At 39.3% G+C, this 19672-nt stretch overlaps 1 protein-coding gene across 3 annotated transcripts; it reads left to right on the forward strand.

The window, feature by feature from the left end:
- The first annotated feature begins 920 nt into the window (after window positions 1-920).
- Window positions 921-16294, forward strand: prkaa1 (protein kinase, AMP-activated, alpha 1 catalytic subunit). Of its 3 annotated transcripts, none has more exons than XM_023823311.2 (9): window positions 924-1079; window positions 8169-8310; window positions 8662-8755; window positions 9180-9324; window positions 10076-10163; window positions 10694-10918; window positions 11209-11704; window positions 13389-13515; window positions 13770-16294. In XM_023823311.2, the coding sequence occupies exons 1-9, from the start codon at window positions 983-985 to the stop codon at window positions 14090-14092; spliced, it is 1737 nt and encodes a 578-aa protein (XP_023679079.2). In that variant the 5' UTR covers window positions 924-982; the 3' UTR covers window positions 14093-16294. The 3 variants fall into 3 exon arrangements, with proteins under 3 accessions (XP_072570514.1, XP_023679079.2, XP_023679080.2); XM_023823312.2 differs by lacking the exon at window positions 924-1079 and adding an exon at window positions 7818-7853; XM_072714413.1 differs by lacking the exons at window positions 13389-13515; window positions 13770-16294 and adding an exon at window positions 12447-13382 and having other exon boundaries at window positions 921-1079.
- The last annotated feature ends 3378 nt before the right edge of the window (window positions 16295-19672 follow it).

Genomic DNA, 19672 nt, shown 5'->3' on the forward strand with positions numbered 1-19672 from the left:
ATTAATTTATCACAAACTAAGTCTGTTACATATTGATGTTATGTTAATTCATCATTAATTAATGAGTCGTGATGCATGTTTTATCAAAAGCAGTTACTGTTTTTGTTACTATGGCTGTTAATTCTGCAAATCTTTGTAAACTACTGAAGAGACAAGTCATGAATAACACGTTAAATACTGATCTCATGTTAGTTCATCATCAATGAATCGTGACATCATCTCAAGTAGCAACAATACTTGTTCATGATTTGTTCATAATTTGTACTTCAGTAGTAACTGAGTTATTACTAAGTATTTGTGCCCCACCAAGTGTTACCAGATTTGAAGTGTAGGGCGTGCGAGCCTAGCTTATGTAATTACAAGCGCTTCAGGTTTTTTATAGTTTTGTCAGGACAAATAATTACCTACATATTGAAAGAAGTATTAGATATGTTATTAATAACATCTGATTTGGGTGTTTAAACTATGACCATCTAAGATAAACTGTAGAAATGTGACCTCTAGTGGCAAGCAAATGCAATTTAAACTGCAGGATTAGAGTACGTAGCAATTGAGTTTAATAAGTAACTTGTTCCGGTTTCACCTTGATTTAAACTCGAAACTGCAGCTAAGTTAATTACAAAACAGTTGCTCCGTGGACAAATAAATGCATTAGGTCCCACAATATTTCGGAAAAATAAACTTTAATCTTTTTAAGTTAAATCATCTAAAGCGTCTCAAAAATTGAACTCTTCCGGAGTTCTTAAGATGGATGAAAATAACTGATTCGGAATCTGTGTCTACCTTTCCACAATTTAGAAATCGCGCTGAGTAAAAATTTGAAACCGGTCCAGGATCATTTTGCGTGCGCTGCCGCGTCTTTACAGAGTTTCCGTTTATTTATTTACGCTGAGCGCGTACTCGTACTTTTAATTCCTGTCGGTTTGACGTCACTTCCGTCTCGGTGTGTGGTCGCCGCTCTAGGGAGGGCTTCGTCGGGAAGATGGCGACGGATAAACAGAAGCATGAAGGGAGGGTCAAGATTGGCCATTACATTCTTGGGGATACGCTTGGGGTCGGGACGTTTGGGAAAGTTAAAGGTGAGTTAAGCAAGTGGTGTCAATCTGCTCAGGTGCTTAAACGACAGATTGGCTGTCCGCGGAAATGACCCGCTTGTTTGAGTTTCGTTTAGCCTGTTAGCCTACATTTGCTACGACGTAGTGTCGCCCAGGGTGACTTAATCTTAGATAGTCACTCTGAAAACTGTCACCCAGGGGGTGAATTCACAGTACTCCACATGGCTTTCAAAACAAACCTGTAGCAGATGAATCACATGACAGCTGCTGAAATCAAAAGGTTAGGTTTACTTTACGCCAGCTATTTTAGCACAGTGGCACTGCCTTTACTGTCTCGCAGTGGATGTCATGACGGTACCTGTGCTGGGGTTGCGCTTTGGTAGGGCATGTTACATCCCCGTCTAACATGCCACGGCTTACCTATATTGGGTTTTACGTAAACTGGTGTAAGACCTGTCCTTCATTTTGATATCGAGCAGATATCGTCACCAGAGCATTTTAAGAATGTAATTTGCCCACACCAAAACGTTTGAATAATTGCAATTTAAAAGTTTTTAAGATGGCATATTGCAGCTGCAAGCCTTTAGTCATCTGAAACATTTACATTTTCACAAGATAACCAACCACAAGGGCATTGTTTCGTTGTAATTTTGGTAGACCGTTGTCCCTTAAACTATTTATTTAAATGCTATTTCTAAATCATAGACTGATGTGTAAGTAGTTTAGTTTTGCAGTGTTTGTCAAACGGTGTATCGCCAGTGGCTGGTGTAATAATACTTAAGTCTGTTTCATTTTCCTTCTAAAGGTCTGGACGACAGATTTTTGGAGCCAGTTAGGTAGTACAAATGTGGACATTTGCAAGGATATAGAATACATTATCTGGAGAAAATTGGTGGTTTCTGGTTAATTTGGATTTGTAGACACAGCCATGGCTAGACTTATTGATCCCTGGAGCAATCCAGTAAGAGATCATGGGCCTGTGTGTGAGAAAGCTAAAACAGCCGAATACAAGCTTCACAAAGGGGTGTATAATTTAAAAGCAAAATATCAAATATATAAGAGAAGCCAATGATCAGTTTGTGTATAGTGTGGTTATATGCATTGGTGATAACACATTATTTTATTAACTGCTTGCTCTTTGCTGGCTTTTCTTAAAATCAGAAGCATCATTGGTTCTCACATAAACCATTATGCTCATTTTCTCCATGTGTTAGTGCTGGCAACTGCTGTAGTCATGCCAGTCAAAGACATGCATACAGAGAGGAGCTGGGAGTTAGTCATGATACCAAAATTTCAAACTTCCATATCATGCCAAGAAAAGTATTGAAATTCTATACCATTTTTGATATGCACCGTACATGATGTAGCTCGATACAAGTAATTTCAGTTGCAATTTTATTTGCAGTAAAAACTCTACAACCTTTTGTGAAGTCATGTCACTATATTTAAAAAACCATTGCATAGCATTGTCAATCAAAGCATAATAATATTAAGTCCAGTAGTAGCCATTGTAATTGTGCTGTAATCACGTTCAGAGATATTCATGAGTAGGAAATAAACACTATTAAAATTAGTGTTACTTTATAACATTGCAATGCATAATATAACAGATATACATTATTTTTGTATGCCTTCTTTATCTTGCTTCTCAAAGCAGAAACATTTCTAACTATTGCACAACTCTTAAAGTTTGTATTGGAATGATCAACACAACCTCACAAGATTGATATCTCAATGTTTAACTGACTACAAAAAATGTTTGAACCAGTATAAAATGCACGTAGTATCTCTAATAGGCTCATGCAGATTATTATTTCATTAATTCTGAAATAAGATACCTATCTTGCAAAATTGTATTGCGTTGCATGTCGGTCCATTAAATGTTTGGCAAAATTTGTGGTGTTTGCCCGTTTTATCAGTATTGTGTAGTGGCACAATTTGCAAACAGGCCTACATAGGTGTAGGCATATGAATTGGTAGCCAACTAGCCTCAATGGTCAGAGCAACCTGGAAATGCAGGCTGTAGAATATATTCCATGAAAAATATGCTTTGAAACTGTTGTATATATCATAGAATTGATACTTTTGGTACTTTCAATACTTCTGACAGTACTGGTGGGAGTGTAGTATTTGGGTCATTTTGTAATCTTTCATTATCCAGAAAATCCATGCAAGTTTAACTCATCAGTCACAGTTTTATAGTCTGCATATAATGGTTATTTTATTGAAAAAGCATCTTGTGATTTTGATTACTGCAGAAGCTTTTGAATAATTTTAATATGTTGCTGTAATTGTTGTTGTTTTTGTTGTTGATTTGTATTTTCTTAATGTGTTCCTTTAGGGAATGTTAACTGGTTTTTATAAACAAAGCACAAAAAAATAGAATTCTGTCTGTATATTTTTTTGAATATAACGAACTTTAATTATAACAACCATAAATTACAGAATAGTTGCTCTTTGCCCTATTCTGTCTTTGCCCTTTGGTAACAGATTGTTTTATTTTTATATTTGCAACCAAGCAAAATGACTGGTGCATGAGACTTTGTTTTAAACACTAAACTGTAAAATTTGTTTTTTGTAAACTATGAGTTTCAGGTAGTTACATAGTCTCTATACCATATTCCTTGAAAAGAATCGTTTTTGTGTTTTGGAAAAATATAGGGTGTTGCTTTGATAACAAGCCCAAACATTAGTTAACTAGGAAAAAGTTTCCCCTGTCAGGACACGTTTAGAGTAAAAGGCAGCATCTTAGCCTTTCGCTGATCAGGAGTCTTCATTGCTTATGTCAGTGGGCTGCAGTGGATGGTGGTTTAGTAGCTGAGTAAACAAGCACTGGTTCAGAATGTTTGTGTGATTTCGTTTTACAGTGGTTGACCTATGTTAAAAGACAGCTGCTCTGCCCTCAGTGCCATTCCTCATAGCAAGGATTAAACACGCAAAGCATCTGCTGTTGTGCATCGGGCTGAGTCGTCTACATAAATGACACAAGGCTTGATGCAGTAGGGCGGTTCCTGCATACTAATGGTAAGAAACCACAGCAATAAGATCACAGACACCTGGTGGTCATCAGCTTCTCGAGTGTGGTGGCTGCTAAAAATGACAGAGAGAAGGACAAAAGGAAGACAGAACATGATGCAAGTTCCAGTCAGATTCCTCTGTGTTTAAGTGATATATGGTATAGTTATGTTAATCACACATTTTATGTTTTCTAAGCCAGTGGTTCTCAACCAGGAGGCTGTGGCCCATAGAAGGCCTTAGCAAGGATGGGGTGGGGGTGTTTGAAACAGGAAAAACTGACATTGTTTTAGGGCTGGGCAGTAGCATATCATATTTCTGTTATCTATTGATATATTTTCATAGTATGACACAATACTGTTTACATCGATAAACTCTTATCATGTGTTAAAATTAGGACTTTATTAAAGGTTTTTAATAGAAACCCATAGTATTCCTTCCTGGTTGTAATTAACATGAGAGTTTTTGTCATGATCTTACACCTAAGAGATGTGAAGTAACAAAGAAGTACAAATACTTTGTTACTCTAATTTTTTTCAAATTTGAGTAAAGTTGTTGAACAAATGACTTTTTTACTCATACCTTCTGCACGACCATTGTTACCATTGTTAATTTAATACATAGTATTTAAATTCATGTTATTTAGAACTTCAATGATATTAGTTTGTGTAATTGCAGATCATGGTGATTATGTCAGTATTACTTGCATGGCCACTTGTTCCCAGTAGTGTTGTCAGAATACCAAAATGTCAAACTTCAATACGATACAAAGAAAAGTATTGAAATTTAATAGAATGTTCAATACTCAACACAGTATATAATGTAATTCAGTAAAAAAAAAAAAAAATACAATTTTGTTTGCAGTACAACTTTACAACCTTTTGTTAACTCGTGTCACTATATCTAAATAATAGTTTGTACTGCATTGTCAGTCAAAGCATATTTAGTACAATAGCTGCCATTGTAAATGCGCTGTGCTCATGTTTAGACATATTCACAAACAGTAAATAATTAAACTCTATTAAAATTAAATGTTACTTTATATTACTACAATGCATAATAGAACAGATGCACATTACTTTTACATGCCTACTTTATCTTGTGTCTCAAAGCACAAACACTGCCAACAAGAGCATGACTCTAAAAGTTTGTATCTGAATTGTCAAAACAACCTTACAAGATGAAGCCAAACACAACTTGCATGTATAAGTAATTGCAGACTGTTGTCTTAATGCAGAAATGTTTGACTACAAAAAATGTTTTCACCCACAGAAAAAATGCACATCACATTTGTACCTCTACTATAACAGGCAGATTAATATTTTATTCATTTTGAAATAAAATACCCAGCTCCAAAAACTCTTTGTATTACGTTGTGTATCAGTCTCCTAAAAGTTACTTAAATTTGTGGTATTTGCCCCCTTTGTCAGTATTGTGTGGTGGCACAACTTGCATACAGGCTTCCATATGACCTGTGGTTTACCATTTTCATTTGACACAAAGCCAAAGTATTTCCAGATGCGACTGTTGCTGAACTTATTATGGATTTAAACATAGCGGCAAAAGATCTGATGCTTCTGAACTTAACGCCCCATGTGTGTGAATGCACTCTGGTCTAGGCATACACGTTGGTAGCCTGCAAGTCTCAGGGGTCAGAGCGAAGCAGAAGTCCAGGCTGTAGAATCAATACCATAGAAAATTAGTATTGAATCCATTTTATACATCATGCAATTGATACTTTTGATACTTCTGACAGCACCTAGTTCCCAGACTGCTTTTGTGTGTTTACTTGTTAGTAACTTCAAACTTATCAGCTGGTTTTAGTTAATCAGCCCTTGAAACAATCTGATACTGGATTGGTTATTTGCTTGCTGTTTTGTTGTGTACTAGGTGATGCACTATACCAGCTAATACAACATTGACAGTTTACAATGTTAGCCCTTGCACTTAAGTAGTGAAATGTGTAACAAAATGTCCAAACTAAATAGACTCCAAGTTTAGTACTTTCCCTAATTTTACATGGGCAAATACATTGAAAAATGTACTGTAGAGTAATACACACATGTTAAAAGAGTACAATGACTAAAATTCTTATTGTAGTCATTGTTTTCCATATACCAATAACACTTCTGGGGAAGGAAGTATTAAAAAGGTAAAAGTTGGCAAGACATGGTGGCTCAGTGGAACCTCACCTCCAGGGTTTTGGGTTCAACTTTGTCCTGCTGGTTTCCACCAGGTACTCTATTTTCCTCTCACAGTCCATAGCAAAACATCTCTTTTCCACTGTGCCAGGTACCGTACTTTTGGTACTTCAGCAAAGTACCAAAAGTACAGTACTTCAAGGTGTTAGTTTCCCACTGGCATAAAAACCGGTACCAGCGCCGAATAACATAACAGCTCGAGACTGGGTATGTTATATTGAATTTGAAAAATGGCTATGGTGTATTATAGGAATGGAAGGTGTGTGATATTTATACCAGGGTTGGGGCCATTCCGGAATACATTCATCAATTCCAATCCAAATCAGGAAATGAAACTGGTGTTGGAATTTAAATCTCCCTGAAATTTGAATTCAATTCCAATCCTGTTCCCAATATTTTTTTTCAGTCCCAACTCCTGTTCTATTTCCTGATTTGGATTGGAATTTATGAATGCATTCTGAAATGACCCCAACCCTGATTTATACCAACATTGTATGTATGTTTTGTGATCAGTCTGTAGTAAGGGTGTAACAGTACACAAAATTCATGGTTCGGTACAAACCTTGGTTTTGGATTTGTGGTTCAGTGCAATTTCGGTACAGCAGGGAAAACAATTTGTTAGAAAATTATTTATTATTAAAACTACAAACAGTTTGGGATAGTTGTAATCCAAAGGCAATGCATCTGTCAACATGCTTGAATAACAAAACCTGAGTAATAAAGACTCGTACATGCACTTGGATGATATTGCCTTAAATGAGAATGTGTTGGATGCATTTACAGCAACATTTTCGAGTTTGGTATAACAGTGTCGACAGATAGTCTTTGTCTTATCAACTTCTTTCTCTCTCCAGTGTTTTCCAGGGAGTCATTTTTTCAGAGACCAAAATGTTCCCAAGCCGTCGATTATGACTGACTGGTTAGCATTAATCAGAACCAACTCATAGATTACCGTAATGTTTTCCATGTTGTATATCTACTTGTGAATTTAGGTTCTGTTCAATAAATGTATTCATTCATTTCATTGTGCATACTGTACCGAACCAAAAATGATTTACTGTGCCAAACAGCACACCATAAATGTGTTTATTTTCTCATTTAAAATTTGGTGGTTGTTAGCTGTTAGAGATGGTTGTTACCAGCTGTTTTATGCTTGCTTCTGAGCGTGGGACAATTTACTCTGTTGCATGAATGTTACAAACAAAATACCTGCTGCACAAACCAGCAGGAACATCTTTTAGGACAGTGTTGATTTATTTAAACACATTGACATAATTATGATAATGATATTTTAACCTAGTTTACTGAGGAACATAATCATTCCACCTGTGCCACACATTATGGAACGCATTAACCTAGTAAGAGACCAGTTAAGTTTACCAGTAACTCACAGCTGCACTTATTGCATTTATCAGACCCAGGGTGACCTATGTCCTAAATTCTTCTCATAAGGAAATATTTTTTCAGTAGTAGTGTTGTTGCAATTCTTGGCCTTCTATAAAATAAAATGGATGAGGAAACTGTACTGGGAAGATGCATCACGTTTAATTCAAGATCATTGAATCACCTGAAAAACATTTAGGTTCTCTTCATTTTGATTAACTTAAAAATAACTTTAAAATATGCTGAATAGGTATTACTTCAGCAGTCTTTCTTGAAATGTCAGGTAGAGGTCAAAGACCTTCTTTTTCTTAGGCATGTCTTAGCTGATTAATTATTAAAAGGAAAAGTAACAATCAGAAAACAGCATGCCTGGTTAAAATTATTGATTAACATTTACTACTCTTCTGCTTCAAACCATCTTCTCATTTGAAATACTGCTGTATTGTTGGTGATAATTCAGTATTTTTCATCTTGGAATCCTCCTTCTGCTCCCCCCCCCCCCACCTACCTGTAGTTGGGCAGCATGAATTGACGAAGCACCAAGTGGCGGTGAAGATCCTGAACCGACAGAAGATCCGTAGCCTGGACGTCGTGGGAAAGATTCGCAGGGAGATTCAGAATCTTAAGCTCTTCAGGCACCCACATATAATTAAACTGTAAGACACAATGATTTTCATCTTGTAGAAAATCATGTCACCTTCACTATGTGTGTGAAGTTTGCATGTTCTTGCTGTGTTACATGGGTTTCCTCAAGGTACTCCACTTTCCTTCTGCAGTCGAAATTCATGCAAATGGATAATTGTCATCTCTAAATTGCTGAGTGTATGATTGAGTGTATGTATGTGATCCACAGTGTTGATGTCCCATGTCTCAGATTTGTGCCTTATACTTCAGCCTATCCCAGGCCGTCCTGTGACCCTAACCAAAATAAGCAGTTATAAAATATTTTAATGTAGTATATTCCAGAAATGGGGAATGACCCCCTCCAATTTTTTTGGTTTGTGCAGGTACCAAGTAATCAGCACGCCAACAGATATCTTCATGGTGATGGAATATGTTTCTGGAGGCGAACTGTTTGACTATATTTGCAAAAATGGCAAGGTATTGTATCATGTTTTTGCCCGTTGGTGTTGTCTTAATTCTCTTTGAAGATAACTTATTATTTTAGGCATTGTGATTCTGGCACTTTTATTTCCTCAAGTTGCCTGGTTAATGTTGTAAAAGGTATGGGAGCCAAGACCCATTACAATAAATGTTTAACTGTAACAGTTTTGTATTCTTTAAAGATTACTTTATTCAGACATTTACAGTTAACACCTATCATCTTGTTCTGTGTTATTTTTCCTATATTTCCAAGGGTGCACTGCCCTTTGTGTCACCCAAAAATAGTTATGATATATTATGATTCCATTAATACCTTAATACCACACTATTGCCACGGTGATGCATCTTTAAATAATCAGGTGTATGTGGGGAAAAAAACTGAAATGCAAACTGAATAACTTCTGCTGTGGTGTTGCGTCAGCTGGATGAGAAGGAGAGCAGACGTCTGTTCCAGCAGATCATCTCCGCTGTAGACTACTGCCACCGGCACATGGTGGTGCATAGAGACCTCAAACCTGAGAATGTCCTGCTGGATGCTCAGATGAACGCTAAGATTGCTGACTTTGGTGAGAAGCTGTTTCCCTCCCAAATAACATAACAGGCGGACTTAATGTGAAGCAATTGCTAGGCAATATGCATGATACACATACACAACACAGCAGATCAGGTAATAAAAGAGAAAACATATTCTGAGGTATAGGGATAGTGCTTCAATTTACTGATAACATTCACACTTTTCTGCCCAGTTGCACAGCATTCTGATCACGTCACCTTATTAAAGCCTGTATATTTCTTTGAGCTGTTGGAGCACGCTGTCTCCATATTAATTTTACTGTCCCTGTTAAGTATTGCTGGATAAAGAAGAAACAGCCCCGGAAAATGCATTTAAATGGCACCTTTACACGTATATGTTTCCAGCTGAACGGTTAAGTTCCCAGAGTAACAATTTTCACTTTTCATTATTTAGAGTGTGACTAAAATACTAACCTGATGAGGTCCGGAGATGTATACACAATCACTGCATCAATAAGTAGTGACTGGGTTCTACCTCAAACCAGAGATAACACGTATTGCCAGTTGCACAGCATTTCTACAGAATCGTGATTGTGGAAGCTTATTTTGCATAATACAGATCTGCTTTGTCACATGAAATTTCAAAGTTCTGCTTCTTTGAACTTAGTTATTTTTTAACAGTACCTGCAAAATAATGAATTTCCCCCTAATGTAATAATTAATAATGTTATTTTTGATGTGTACTATATTACCTAATGTGACCGTGATTATCATTTATATGAATGTTCACCATGTCTCTTTCAGGTTTGTCAAACATGATGTCAGATGGGGAGTTTTTAAGAACAAGTTGCGGTTCACCAAACTATGCTGCTCCTGAAGTGATTTCAGGAAGGTAATCACCTTATTTACTTTGTAATTGTGAGTTTGTCTCAAGAAAGATGTTGAGAAACACTGGGAACCCCGGGGTGGTGATTCATGTGTTGCCTTTTATGCGGGATGACAAAGTTGTTTGAAAAGTAACTATTGGTGTGGCTGGTACCAAAATGAAAACCAAATGTGAGCATGTGGGACAAGAAGATCACTTGATTTAAGGACTTCTGAATGACAAAACTGAAGACTAATATACACAAATCACTGAGAATGAGGGGCTGGAGGGACGATCAGTGTGAATCATCTCACCTCTCCCTCGTTTTGGGACTCTTATTTTCGTTCCCCCCCAAGATGTCCAGTAATCTGGCTCTCGTTCGTACTGTAGTTTAGGCAATAAAATGGTTTCTAGGAAGAAAATAAGTTTATTGATGGGATTACTAATTACTACTATTAGCCTTCTAGCCATCTACGTGGTATATAGCTTGCCTCTTTGATTATGTTTATTGACTAAAACATAATCACTAAGACTAACACCCCACTTTCTGCACCCAGGCTCTATGCTGGTCCAGAGGTGGACATCTGGAGCAGTGGAGTAATTCTGTATGCTTTGCTTTGTGGGACCCTCCCATTTGACGATGACCATGTGCCAACGTTGTTCAAGAAGATCTGTGATGGGATCTTCTTTACACCACAGTACTTGAATCCTTCAGTGATCAGCCTTCTGAAGCATATGCTGCAGGTTGACCCCATGAAGAGAGCAACAATCAAGGAAATCCGGTGAGCCTGAGAACTCAAGAGTTTAGATGGTGATGTAGATTAAACTCATAGACAATCATTTGTAATCTTGAAATGACCTAATTTGATTCCTATATGTGTGTCTGAAACTTATTTAATTGTTACTCTGGAACTGGTCTCAATTCTTGTTAACATTTTAGCTTGACTGATGAAAAGAGACATAATCTTACATGATAAAATGGCAAGCACAGTCTACTAATTGTTTTTCCTCCTTGTTTTTTTGTCATTTTTTCCTTTTCAAATAAAACAATTCTGTACTCTGGTTTTGATAGGGAGGATGAATGGTTCAAGCAAGACCTGCCAAAATACCTGTTCCCAGAAGATCCATCCTACAGCAACGCCGTGATTGATGATGAAGCCTTAAAGGAAGTTTGTGAGAAGTTTGAATGTACTGAGGAGGAGGTTCTGACGTGTCTGTATAACCGGAACCACCAGGACCCATTGGCGGTGGCGTACCATCTCATCATAGACAATCGGCGCATCATGAGCGAGGCAAAGGATTTCTACCTGGCCAGTAGCCCTCCCGAGTCCTTCCTGGATGAGCACCAGCTGTCCGCCACAAAGCCCCACCCTGAACGGGTGCCATTCCTGGTGGCTGAGGTGCTGCCCAGGCCGCGGCACACCCTCGACGAGTTAAATCCTCAGAAGTCGAAGCACCAGGGAGTTCGCAGAGCCAAGTGGCACCTGGGCATCCGGAGCCAAAGCCGGCCGAATGACATCATGTCGGAGGTGTGCCGGGCCATGAAGCAGCTGGACTATGAGTGGAAGGTGAATGATTCAAATGTGGAAATATGCCAATTTATGAATGAATGTCACATGATTAAAACATCTGCCATTCAGCTATGGTTTAATTCCTTTTGTAGGTCTTATCTAAGAATACTGTTATGTTATGTGTTTCTTAAGGACAAGAAATGCTGGGCTTTGTCTCTAGAATTTTGCATTAATCATTTATTACTTTCTCATCATGTGGTATCTGTAAATCATGGATGGTGTGTATACTTCCGGATTATATTTTCAAGGTTTGAACTCGGTTCATGCTTTTAGTGAAATCTAGGATTTCACAGGACAAACTGGAATGAAACAAGAGAACACAATGATATGAGGATCTGGGGCGTTTGGTTAAAGTAAGATGCATGTTACAGTGGCGACACAAGTTCAGTTCCTCTTGTGCTGCCATAGCAGTCTGTTGCAAGAAGGCCCATGTTCTTTTGAGTGGGGAGGCTGCCTCTGTTCTCTCACTCTTCTGCAGCTATATCTGCTGTTGGCTGCGGGCCTACATAGCTGTGGATGGAATCAATTGAATATCACTCTGTGATCTTACAGCCTGTAGAGTGGAAATAACTGGGTTCCTGGCAGCACATGCTGTGATTGGCAGAAGTAGAGTGTTCATGTTAAAAAAAAAAATACAAATCCAGACCAAAATTTTGTAATTCAATTCAATTTAATTTGTATAGTGCCTTTTCACAACATTACATGGTCTCAGAGTGCTCTTCATTATCCCTGCCCAAAGTCCCCAGTGAACAAGCCAGAGGTGACAGTGGCAAGGAAAAACTCCCTAGAAGGAAGAAACCTTGGGAGGAACCAGACTCAAAGGAGGAGCCCATCCTCCTGGGACCGGCAGAGGAAATCAAATGGGCAAGATGGCAAAGTTCCAGTTCACACTGTCCCAATTTTAACATTTGAGTCTCAAAGCAGGGGGCAAGCAGATACTGGTGCTGCTTCTGATGGTAGGACGAACAGTGGTACAGCAGCAGGGCATGCAGGAGAGACGTCTCAGGCAGAAGGGCGAGCAGGCCAGAAAGACACCACAGGTAGTGGAGATGTCACAGGCAGCAGGGAAGGCAGAATACCTTGATAATTTTGGGTCTCCAGGCAGCACACCCCCGGAGGGGTAGGGGAAATAAAATGTGCAGTTAGCCAAAGTAGGGAAGACTAGAGGGAGTGCAAACAGGTTAGTGCAATATGTAAACTCCGGCAGATACGGCTATGGCAGCATAAGTAGGAGGGAGAGGCAGGTGGGAGCGCAGGTGGAGAATCGCTGAACGTCAGCACTGCAATTCCACGAGGGAGTTTGAAGCTAGAATGACAGCACTGGCAGTTCAGTCCATCCAAAGCCAATATGAGTATGAAGAGTCACAGCTACAGAGTACTCGACTGGTTGGCTGAAACAAAATCTTGGTCTGAATTTTTACTTTCAGGACCTGAACGATCCACCTCTGGGAGCAGGTGTGCTAGGGCTCACTGTCCTGTGTGGCTGTCATAGGAAACAGACCATTAATTGGCCAGGTCCAGGTTTAGATGAAAATATTTGGTTGACATTAAAGATATCTGGTTGTCTATCATGACTGGTTAGTTGGTTAATTTTCTCCCCCTTTCGCATTCATTTCATAATCTCAAATGGCTTTTCCATTACCTAAATGAGGCGTCTCAGATAGCTTTTTCTACTTCTCAGGTTGTAAATCCCTATTACCTGCGTGTACGAAGGAAGAACCCAGTGACGGGAATGCAGGCCAAGATGAGTTTGCAGCTCTACCAGGTGGACAGCAGGACCTACCTCCTTGACTTTCGTAGCATAGATGGTATGTTAAGTGTGTGGACCTTTTAAATCCCTCTGAGTTTTTGTTAAATGTGCATTCTATAAATAGGCACTACATTCCATAAGGAGTACGTTTAGAGGTTTCAGCAGTTAAGAACATAGTTTCAATTCACTTGTGCTCTTTCTAAATGTAAATAAGTAGGAGTCTAAAAATGGAGTTTTTTTCTGTTTATATTCTCTGATTTTAGGTATGTTTCTGTGGGCAAAATTTACAGTGTATTTGTCTTTTTGCTTTAGATGAAATTTTAGAGGCTAAATCGGGGACTGCCACTCCTCATCGCTCAGGCTCTGTTGGGAACTCCCGAACAACTCTAAAGAATGAGGCGGAGGCAGGAGAGGCCAAGGCAGGAGAGGCCAAGGCAGGAGAGGCCAAGGCAGGAGAGGCCAAGGCAGGAGAGGCCAAGGCCGAAGTGGCCATCAAGGGATCAGACGGCTCTTTGGCGTCGTCTCTCACATCTTCTGTCGAATCCACTAGTGGAGAGACCTTTCCTAGACCTGGGAGTCACACTATAGAGTTCTTTGAGATGTGTGCGAATCTCATCAAGTTACTTGCACGATAGTTGTTGAGTTAGCCTTTGAGTGTCTTTAAGCAATAAGCATGCAACTGATTCATGGCTCACTTCATTCCATGTGGATGAGCTAGTTGTTCCATGGCACTGATGCAGTTTTGCCTCATAGGTCAGGCGAACTGTGGGTGGGAAAGATTTTGAATGATAATTGCTAAGCCACTTTATAGTTAAATTTTTTTTTTTTTTTTTTTTAAACCAATTGTTTTACATGTTACTTTATTATCTAGCTAAATGTCCCCAGAATGCATTTCAACATCCTAGTCATTTATTGTCAGCTTGATATGCTGAATTTGCTGAATTTGTATTACATTCAGTGATGCTGAATCCCTCATTTCTAGGTAAAAACAAGCAAATTGTTCTTCTAATATGCAAGAACAACTTTTGCACAGTTGTCCTGTACCTGCTGCTCAATTATCATATTAGATAATCCACCATTGCAGAATATGTACAATGAGTTGCACGTATCCTTTGAGAAATGATGAAAGCCGATTAAAAACACAGAGGAAGGATAGTCTTGCTCCTCTTTTTCAGGAAAAAGCTTGCATCTCCTGAAAATAATGATGTTCTTTGAATAATTTTAAGGATTTCCATGCCTCTGTATTTTTTGTAACAATTATGTTTTTTTGATTTACTCTGTCCCCTTCCCTTTTATATATAAAGAATAAAATTGATCTGGATATATTTATCAGTGCTTTAAATATATAGGTTATTTTGCAATCATTTTGTTGATGTTTTATTCCATGTCTCATATTCCAAAATCATTTTTAGTTTTTATTCCAGTCGCACTGTTATGTTTGTCAAACACTTAATTTAGTTTTCCAATTAAGTAGTTTTATTTTAATCAAAATAAATAAATGGCCAAACTATTCTGAGAGTTCTGTTTTAGAAATGTGGGGTCTCTGTTCCAGATCATGCTTAAGATTGCAGCTGTAGCAATACATGTTTTCTGTGTAAGTTTTGGACAAATCTGCTTGCATTCAATGTCAGTACTTTGGAAATTGGTGTGATATCACTGCTGTTTATACAGAGCTTATAAAGTCCAACTAATACCCTTTCCTGTTTTGAACAGGAATACTTGGGACTGAAGACCAAATATGAAACATTTTACATTGAGTCCTATAGTGAAAAATCCATTGGAATACTATCTGTCAGATTTGGTTATGGTCTGTTGCTTAGTGTAAGCTGGCAATTTGATTGACATTGATGATATATTATTATGGACCCTTAAATCTACATTGGTGGTCAGCAGACATTTGCAAATTGAGTGATACCAGATTTGTTACTTCTTTTCCATGTTTTATGTGTAACAATATTTTCATGCCTTTTGTCCTTGTGAAGAATAGCTTGTTTTTTGGATAAAATATGAGGGAAATCACAAAATCAGTTAAACTTATATTTGTTTTCTAATTATTTATTTAAATTCAATCATTTTCTCCCAAACAGTCCAGTTAATAATAGATAAATAAATAATATAACTGACAAAGTCTTTAGTCAGTCACAATCTCAGTTAATCAGCTGCCTTAATGTTAATACTGTTGATCAGTTTTATAATAGGAAGAGGTATTAAAGGCTGTGATCCATTTCCTTGTGGGGTCTGGTAGTAGGTTATCAGACCCAAGTATGCCATGAATACTGTGATGGCTGTTTGCAAAGCCACACCTACATGTCACACCAATGTGGTGTTTGCTGATGGAGAAAATGGGTTTGGCCTTGCATGCTGGCTGGCACAAATACCGTTGAAATGTCTGATTTTAACAGAAATTAAAGCATTCTAGTATTTGTAGCATAAAAAAATAATTGGTATGCTTTAAAGAAATAGAAGTTTACACAATTTTCTGTGCTGAACCCAGGTGTGGCGAGAGATGTTAGGCATTTTGGTATACAGTATGTAAAAGTGATCATTCTGGCTTCTAAAGACAGCTTGTAAAACTATGAATCTGTTTTTTCCGTATATTTTCATACTTTAAAATTTTATGTCAGTGTTGCAGGAAGATTAGATATTACACTGGGGGACAAATCACAAATGAATTACCTCTGCGTATGTGTCTTAACTGCTCTTAATCATTTTTCTTTTCTTTAAAGTGTAGTGGAGAGTGGAGTGGGACCCAACCAGATTGACCAATGTATTTTGACTTGACAGTGTTTAAAATAATATGTACACAGAACTGCCTAATAAATATGTAAATTGCACAACCTTGCCTAGTTTTATCCTATTTTCTATTTTTTTAATAATATTATTTTTAATATTACAGTCTGGAATTAAAGATCTAATTTCTGTCCTAGCCCAGTGCTTTCTGGTATTGGCTACAAGCTCACTGCAATTCTATACTGGATAAGTGGTTATGGGGGGTGTATACGAAAAAGGTGTGATAAAGAGAGCAGTAATTTGGTAACATATTCATGACTGATTCAGTAGTATTCATGGTATAATTGGACGAAAAACCGTGTAGAAATAGTACCCTGTGTCATGACGAGAGAGACGCTTTCCTTTATTATATCTGACATTCACAATACAAGCAAAGAGCAACTAACGCGATTCTGCTGGCCACCCAAGCACACACCCGCACCAAAGGGACGGAGTCAAATCGAATGCAGGCAACATTAATCGGTATATCTCAACAACAGGCATTGCTACATCTCACTTTTCTTAAGGAAAGAAAACAATAAAATGTTTTTTTTTTTTCCTCTTCAGTCTGCCTGGATGACATTTGCTCCCAACTATATAGCATGAAACAACTCTGCTCCCTTTATTATTATTATTGGTTTATTAACTTTAATTTACCTTAAAATAATTAACTATGACATTGGGTTAGATTGCCCTCTAGGACTTTCCACCATGGTTGTCAGATGTCTCAGCAGAGGGTGACGCTGGCACAACCTGAAGATGTCTCCTGTTCCGCTGAGCGACCCTACCACTGTATGTTCTGACCCAATAGGATCTTGGCTCAGGAGATTTGCCTAGAACCTTGACTGGTATTTTCCAGGCCTTCTTGTCTAGTTTCACCCATATGCTCTGACCAGGGTGCAGATCTGGCAAAGCTCGTGCAGAATGTCGGCACCTGTTCGTAGCTGATATGCTTAGGCTGCAGCTTCTCATCCAGTGTAAGGAGTGTTGTTCTGATCTGATGTCCAGTCATAAGCTGTGTTGGACTCACTCCTGTTGCACTAATGGGGGTTGCACGATAACACATCAGAGCAAGATGAGGATCTGGTTGCTTGAGGATATGCTTTGCAGTAAATCTGCCCCATCTTACAAACATGGACTTTAGTTGTGTAATGACCTGTTGGCTTGTGGTGGTGGGCAGGTGGGCTATTTCAATATTTCTGGAATAATACCACTCCAATAACTCCACTACAATAAGGTATTTTCTGCCCTCTATCTCGCACAGGTCGGCTGCGACCTTCTTCCATGGACCTTTATGGAGAGAGGTTGATTTGAGAGGTTCTCTTTTCTGTGTTAGTCTACGCTTGGCACAGAACATTCATGTCTTAACTATCTTGGCAATATCCGTACTTATGGCTGGCCACCAGACTGACATTCTGGCTCTTTCCTTGCACTTTGTCAACCCCTAGTGACCCTCATGTATCCGCTGAAACATTTCTGATGTGTGTGTGGCCGGGACAACGACCCTGCCTTGGTACGATACAAGGCCACAGGCCTCCGACAGGTGTGCCCTCGCTGTGCAGAATCCCTGCAACAATGGTGACTGTGCCATTCTTTTTGGCCAGCCTGACCTGCTGGAACTGATGCCCGTTTGGAGATCTGCATCATTACGTGTGGCCTCTCTAATGTCGTCTAGTCTATGAACTGACATTGGCCTACTCGTCACCACAGCCTCAACGGCCTCAACATCCTCCTCTGTGTTGGATGTCGTCTCGTCTCTCAGTGGGTTTCTGCTCAGTGTGTCAGCCACTGTTAGTCGCTTGCCTGGCACATGGACGGCTTTCACATTGAAACGCATGAGGCGCATCAACAGCTGGCACCTGAGTGGTGCTTTGTCTTGGTCATATGCATTGATCAGTGGAACCAGTGGCTTGTGATCTGTTTGTAAACAGAACCTATCCAAACCATCCAAGTAACAGGAAAATCACTCGCATGCCCAGACTCCTGCCAGGCACTCTTTTTCAATTTGTAAATATATTTTCTCTGCATCTGTTAATGTGTGTGGACAAAAGGCGAAGGGCTTAAGTTCACCTTCATGTGGCTGTAGCATGGCGGCTCCTAGGCCGTAGCTGCTTGCATCAGCACTGATGACTGTCAGTTTGCTGGCATCGTATTATGCAAGTACGGGTGCTGATACTAACATGGCTTTGACTCTGGCAACTGCCTGCTCTTGAGACTCACCCCAGGTCCAAACAGCCTCCTTCTTTAGTAGCTCTGTGATTGGATGTAGTGTGGTTGAGAGGGCTGGTAAGAATTTACCCAGGCAGTTGAGTCCCAGCACCTGCCTTAACTCACTGATATTCGTGAGACTTGGCATCTCACTTTGCTGGTATCTGGCTTTATCCCATCCTTTCCAATGATGTGTCCAAATTAGCAGATCTCTGACTTTCCAAAGTGGCATTTATCTTTATTGAGCCTAAGGCCAGAGTCTTTAATGGTCTGTAGTACTGCGCTCAGACGCTGGTTGTGTTCCTCCTCAGTTCGCCCATAGACTAGCACATTGTCCATCACAGCAACTGTGCCCTCGTAGTTCTTCAAGTGTGCTCATCTCCCGATGGAAAATCTCAGGAGCTGACGTTTTTCCAAATGGATGACGGCAGAAACAAAACCTTCCATCCGGCGTGATGAACATGGTCAGTTTTCTACAACTGGCTTCCAGTGGTATCTGCCAGAATCCACTGGAAGCATCCAATGTTGAAAAGACCCTCGCTCCAGCTAGCTTAGGGACTATGTCCTCCAAGGTTAGTAGAATGAACCTTTCTCACTTCACGGCCTCATTGAGTCTCTTTAGATCAACACATATTCTCACTTCTCCTGTCTTTTTGATCACTGGCACCATGGGCGCGCAGCAGTTGGTGGGCTCTGTAACCTCTTCAATAAAGCCCAGTGATTGCATGCATCTCAGTTCTTCCTCCACCTTAGGCAAAATGGGAAAGGTATTCTGTGAGGAGTAGCTAAACTATAAGGTATTGCATCTGACCTCAGCTCTATTTTAATGGGCTCACAGTTTAGCAGTCCAATATCACCAAAGATGTCTGTCTATTTGATCAACTCTCAACACTAAACCCATCCTGCATGCTACTGTTTTGCTGAGAAGATGGTTTGCATAAGGCCCTTTTATTACAAAAAACCAAAAGGTGTATCTATGTCCCTTGTTTTCGCTTGTGGCTAGAAATTTCCCCATACAGTCGATTCTGCCGCCTGGGCTACTTACGGCAGATCTAGTATTCACCAGCAGGGGGCGATGTGTTCTCGGACATCACTGTAACATCGGCACCAGTGTTTATTTTAAACTTTATCTTGTGGCCATTAACAAGGAGCACAACATACCATATCTCATCTGAGTCTGTCTGCTTAGTTAATGAACCCATAAAAAATGCCAATACATTTCCATCTCGGGCTCTTCT

This window comes from Paramormyrops kingsleyae, chromosome 7 (assembly GCF_048594095.1).
Source record: "Paramormyrops kingsleyae isolate MSU_618 chromosome 7, PKINGS_0.4, whole genome shotgun sequence".
NCBI lineage: Eukaryota > Metazoa > Chordata > Actinopteri > Osteoglossiformes > Mormyridae > Paramormyrops > Paramormyrops kingsleyae.